The 6,560-nt window shown below is 35.9% G+C and overlaps 1 protein-coding gene across 1 annotated transcript in view; it reads right to left on the bottom strand.

Moving 5' to 3' along the window:
* The window catches only part of KCNU1 (potassium channel, subfamily U, member 1), a 311,810-nt gene that overhangs the window by 277,872 nt on the left and 27,378 nt on the right, over positions 1-6,560 (bottom strand). Inside the window, exons 4-5 of the mRNA XM_006896651.1 lie at positions 2,131-2,192; positions 683-773 (exon numbers count right to left, since the gene is read on the bottom strand). Coding sequence (XP_006896713.1) covers positions 683-773; positions 2,131-2,192 — 153 coding nt within the window. The remainder of the gene's footprint in view (positions 1-682; positions 774-2,130; positions 2,193-6,560) is intronic.

The raw sequence follows: 6,560 nt of genomic DNA on the forward strand, positions 1-6,560 counted from the left end.
ATTGAAGAATAAGCATTTTTATTCTTAACAAAGTAAGAACACCCAGAGCTATAAGATATCTAGAAATAAGTATGGAGGAAATAGATTCTAATATTAAAATATTCTTTGTGAGCAATTAATTTAGAATTTAGCAATATACTTGTTATTTAAACAACAAATCTATCTAAAACTACACATATTTTAATATGCATTAAACATTTATTAAATGTTAAATTATAATATCATATTCTGGATAAAATTTTGACATTTAGTTTTTTGGTAATATTTAGTAATTTTTATAGAATTAAAAAGCCATCTAAAATATATTAAAAATGAAAAAAATTATGGTTACATGGCCCAGATGTTCTTGGTGGGGCCAGTGGCATCTTCTTGAGCTTTTTAGTACAACTCTGCTAGATTGTAAGCACTAGTAAAACTTTCTTGGTGGGAAGAGGGAAATCAGTAAGGAGTACAATATGAAGAGATGGCTTCAGTTTTGCTTAAAATTTTAGTGTCGTTTATATTGTGAAGTTCAAGAGAATGTTTCCATATCTTGATAGGAATTTAGCAATTTTGGGCACAGACTCTTGATTTTGAAAGTCTGAAAATATAGGGATGTTGTGTAACTAAAACACGCACAGCTCTCATTTTGTTGCACTTGTAGTGCTTGTGTCTTGACTTTTCATTTTCAATTAGCACTTACTCTCAAACCAAAATAGAAGCTAAAGAAAGCGTTGAACAGCAAATCAATAGGAATGGTTTCATCTTCATATGAAGAACAGCTTCCAACAGGGCTGCAAAGGAAACAAGGACAGTTTCTAAAGAGAAATATTTTACAAGCTTTGTCAGAAAGGTGGGCAATTTTCTATTTATTATCCATTAATGGTTAATCCAGACAGGTAAATTCATGTACACAAATAAAACAATTAAAATATCCATGTAGTTAGAAATGGAAGAAAATTACTTAGTCTTCCTTCTGTATAGTGCAACAGTTCTATTTAGAAATTATCAGTGGTGATGCTTGATAACAGAGATTATGTAGCTATCTTTGAGTTACCACATCTCTTATATACCTACACAACGCTGATCTAGGTCCTGAATGTCATAATTATTGAGGACCTGGTCACTCACCAAAAGATTGGTGGCTTAAATCTACTCAGAGGTTCTCTTAAAGAAATATCTAGAGGTCTAATTCCCGCAAATCACAATCAAAGGAAAAACCCTATGGTTCTACTTTGACATACATGAAGTCACTAATAGTAAACACAGATACAACAGCATTTTTAAAATTAAAGTTTAATTGGACTAGTTTGAACCAAATTGAAATAATATTTCTTTTAATATCTACACACAATTCACATATATCACTTGTTTTCTAGTGTTCTTCTAGTTCCAACTTTATTTCAGCTATAATTTCAATATGATTTTTAAAGGAGTTGGCATGAAGATGTGATTAGATAGATTGTGGTCAACATACTTTCTTAAATTTAGGATATGAGAAAGGGATGCCCTCAGAATAGCATTTTCCCTTTCTGAAAACCAGCTGAAGTTGTTTGAAATCTGTGGGAAATCTTGAAACTAACAGCAGTTTTGAAACCATAGCACTTTTGTGTCAACATCTAACAATAACAACTAATTTGTGTTGAGTAACAATCAACCCTTAGCTCACCTTCCAGTGAGTTTTTGGAAGCTGTAAATTGTGTGGGACAAGCTCATTTTTCTCCTGAGGAGCAGTTGGCAGAACAACTCCTTACCCACTAGTCAACACCTAAGGCATTCAACATCCCAGAAGAAACCCATTCAAAGTAGCCCATGTAAGAAGCTGGTAGCCGGAGGTATAGCACCCAGGAATTAGGATAACAGGATGCAGGGGAAATGCACATGTTTCTTTTAGAGTCAGGTTTAGTGCTTCCTGAGGGAAACTAAACATCATACATCATTTATCTTGTCTTTGGGAATTGCGGGGGATTGTTATGTTTTGTCTGGTGTTCTCTCTCTCTTTGTGTGTGTGTGTGTGTGTGTGTGTGTGTGTGCGCACGCGTATGTTGGTGTGCTCAAATATGCTAAACTTTGTTCCTTAGGAAAAAAGTCCAGATAAACTGAGTAATCGACTAATAGCACGCTCATAGAGCGATTTAGAATTTTACTCACTCTGAAGAGTTGATGAAATAGATTATAAGTGACCCGATGCTTAATACAAACACAAGGATAACCTATAAAAAGAAAGAAAGATTCAATTTTATTTCTATAGAATGAAACTGAAAAATAAGCCAATAAAATGGAGTTTCCCCTTTCTCACCTTGGCCTAGTGGTAAAGAGTTGCTCTGTCAACCCAGGGGCAGAGGCTTTGAACCCATCAGTTACTCTATGGGAGAAAGATAGGCAATCTCTTATGTAATTTTCTCCCTCTGAAAACCTGCTGAAAGATCAACTATGAATTGCTTTTGATTCGACAATATATAATATATGTGCCCATCTCTGTCACATATTCACTAAGTTTAGCATTTCTTCAAGACAAAAATGATTGGACTTTTACTAAGTTAAAAAAAAACCAAACAGCAAACAAACATGGACCCATTTTACTTCCCTACTCCTGACTCTCACACACTTCAGAGCAGTCTCTCCCTTCCGCTGCTCTAGAGCTTGAGAGTTTTAGTAGCTCCTACTATTTATTTAGCCATTCATTCAGTCATAAAAGAGCATCTAGTAAGTGTCAAATATGTTATGCACTTAATTACATTACAGAAATTGAGGCCTCTAGATTTTCAATGTTCATATTATTCTAGGAGAAACAGTCCCAAAACTGTATGCTTGAAAGAAAATCAGAATTTTGAAAAACAAAAAATTAGTGTAGGAAGAAGGAGGAAGAAAATGAATGCTTTTAACTGCTGATGCATCTGGTCTGTGAATTAAGTGGTACATGTGGTTTGTAATCAGAATATTGACCATTTAAAATCAATGATTCATTTGGGTGTTTTATTTTTTCCTATCTCTAAATAAATGCATTAGCAAATTCCAGTATTTTTCAGGTTAAACTTAATTAATTCAAGTTTTTCCAAGAATTTCAAATTTCTAATTTGCCCTTGTCTTAATATATTTAAGTCTAATGGGAAACTCTAGTGGCTTAGAGGTAAGAAACTGTGCTGCAATCCCAAAGGCATGTGGCTCCAATCCACCAGCTGTTCTGTAGGAGAAGAAGGATGGGCAATCTACTCCCATGTGATTAACTGCCTCTGAAAACTTACTGCAGGGTCAGCTAGGGTTGTTTCCAACTCAACGGTATACCACAACAACAATGTAATTCTAATAATGTAGCTGAATTTTATTTGTATATAAAGCTTCTCTCCTTTTCCAGTTCAGGTGTCCTTTTCAAAGGCTGCATATATCGGAAAAAAGAAATCTCTTCTGTCTTCATATTTGTCTTCCATCTGAGATACCTCTGAGCTCAGCAGAATTGTAATTCAATGGAGGAGAGTGAACAGGAAATGGAAGTAATAGCAGGAAATATTTTATTTACTATTAGTTGATGATGTTCTTATTCCAAGGCTCTTTGAATATGGAAGGTGTTTAATATTGGTTTTTATGGTTTGTTTCTTTGGATTTTCTAATTTGATACATATTCAAATTCAGCAAGAACTGCTTTACTTTTCATTATAATCCAGTGAAGGGCAATGATAATTCAATAGTGGAATTTTCCATTCCATTTCCAGCTAATGCACCTCATGCATAGTCACCTCCCCTTGTCATTAGGGACTTAACATACAACTGTGATGCTGACTAGGTGCAGCCATGTTTGCTGACTAAGAAAGACTAAGCTAGTGAGGATAAATTGGCAATCTACTCCTGCAAACTGTTGTTTTTGTTGTTATGTCCCTTCAACTAGGAACCGACCCACAGCAGACCCTCCATTGGGTTTTCAGAAGCAGTAAGTTATACAGAAGATTGTCTATCTGTCTCTCATGGACCAGCTGTTGGATTCAAACCATATGTCTTTGAGTTGGCAGCACAGCTCCTTGCCACTAGGTTACAGAGCTCCTCTGATCACAAAGATCTGATCCCTAAGTCATCATAGGATGGTACAAGAACAGGAAGAGTTTATTTCCTTTGTTAATGGCATTGTCTTAAGTCAGGAACAACACTATGTAATCTAACAACAATATGATCCTAGTACTTGGTATAGGTTAGTAAATGAACGTGTTGTTTTGTACGGTGGAGTTGGAACCAACTCATAGTTGACCTTCCAGGAGTTTCTCAAAGGCAGTAAATTATACAGAAGAAATTTCCCATCTTTCCTTCCAAGGATCAGGCAGTGAATTTAAACCTCATACCTCAACTTTGGACATGTTGTAAGGAGGGACAGGTCCTTGGAGAGGGACATCATGCTTGGGAGGGTGGAGGGACAGTGCAATAGAGGAAGACCTTCTATGAGGTGGATTGATTCAGTGACTGGGGTAATCGGGATGGGTGTGTCAGAGGCAGTGCAATTGGCACAGAATAGAGCAGGGTTTAGGGCTGTTGTACATAGGGTCGTTATGAGTCACAAGAGACTCGATGGCACATAACAACAACAAACTCTAGTTAGCCATACTCTTACCACTAAGCTCCCAGAACCCTCAAATCAATTTAGTGTTGCCAATATAAATAACAAATAAAGATACTTACTATTTAAATAGGAGTCCCTGAGTAATGTAAATGGTAAAGTTCTTAGCTGCTAACTGAACGGTTCATGATTTAAATCTACTCAGATGTATCTTATAAGAATAATCTGGTAATCTACTTCTGAAAAATTAGCTATTGAAAGCCCAGTGAATCACAGCTGTATTTTGACATAAATGGGATCCCCATGAATCAGAATCTTTTTTTTATGGTAACTGGCTTATTTCTATGTAAATCGTACAGTATGATGGATGATAAAAGCTAGAATAACAACCAACAGAAGAGTGATGGGGAATCAAAACACAAGAAATGAGGACAAAAATGTTTCCATTTTTCTGGTAATTTATTGTTCAAGGGCTCATTTCTGTTTTCCATGAGATGCATATTCTCAATAGGCTGCTAGCAACTGTTTTTTAGTACATCTGAACCTTCCTCCTGTTAACTATTTAAGCAGGTAATAGAAGCATCTCTATTGGTTGCTTCATCTGGTTTGTGCAAGAACTCAAACATTCTTTGCCCTGACAAACATGGTTGTTGTCATGTACCATCGCGTTGGAACTGACCCATAGTTGACCCTCCAAAGAGTTTTCAGAGATAGTTAATCACACAGGAGAAGATTGCCCATTCTTCACTTGCAGAGCAGCTGGTAGAATCAAACTGCATGCCTTGTTTTGTTTTAATTTTTATTTTTTCATTGGTTTTCTTACAAGTCTGTATACATTGTGTTTCACACTATTCTTCATTCACATTGTTTCAATCATTTCATGCATCATGTTTTATAAAATTAATCACCATTGGATCTTACCCATCATTACCCTTTTCACCCAAATCTTTCCAACTTCCTCTCCATGAAACTGTGCAACACTTTAGTTTCCCCCTACCAATCCTCTGCTCACTCCTCTTGAGTTCCCTTACATGTTTTACTAGTTATCCTTCTATTTTTCCAATAATGATTTTATGCAGTATTTGTCCTTAGGAGACTGTATTCGTTCACTCAGCACAATGCTCTCCAGCCTCTCCCAAAATGTGTAGTATTTTTGAAATCATTGCTCCTGAATGCTGCATAGTATTCCATTGTATGAATGTATGACAATATGACAATATCCCAGTCCATTCAGTTGTGGTTGGACATTTCAGCTGTTTCCATGTTCTTGCGATGGTGAATAATGTTGTGATGAATTTTGGTGTACAAATTTCCATTTGTGTCTCAATTCTAATCTCCTTGGAGTCTATTCCTAATGGTGAATAATTGAGTTATATTGGGTTTCTATGTTCAACTTTTTGAGGAAACTGTCTTCCAGAGTGGTTGTGCCATTTTACAACTCCACCAACAGTGTATGAGAGTTCCCCCTCTCTATATCCTCTCCACCATGTATTGATTGCTGCATGTAGATCAATGAAACAGAATCGTTAACTCAGAATTTAACCCATCTATCTATGGTCAACAGATATTCAACAATGAAATAAAGTCTATCAAAAGTGGAAATGACAACCTTATCAACAAACAGTTGCATCAAAACTGGACTGCTACCTACACAAAAATTAAGCAGGATCCACATCTCACATGGTGCACAAAAATCAACTCAAAGTGGATCATAGACTTGAGAGTAAAGACCCAAACCATAAAGTTCTTAAAAGACACACTTGGACCAAGCTTCGAAGGCCTAGCCTATGATATAAAGAGACTGTCAAAGCCAGACAAAAATGCAAAATCTTGAGAGGATGAAATTTATGAATGAGACTTTCTAAAGATAAAATCTCTGTCCTGGACCAGATGACTTCATTGCTGAATTTTACCAAATATTCAGAGAAGATTTATCACCAATTCAATTTAAATTAAAAAAAAAAAAGGAAAAGAAGTAACATTCCCAGAGACATTCTATGAAGCAAGTATAACCCCAATACCAAAAACAGGCAAAGATATT

This window comes from Elephantulus edwardii, unplaced genomic scaffold, assembly GCF_000299155.1.
Source record: "Elephantulus edwardii isolate Elephantulus edwardi_28Jun2011 unplaced genomic scaffold, EleEdw1.0 scaffold00187, whole genome shotgun sequence".
Classification (NCBI taxonomy): Eukaryota; Metazoa; Chordata; class Mammalia; order Macroscelidea; family Macroscelididae; genus Elephantulus; species Elephantulus edwardii.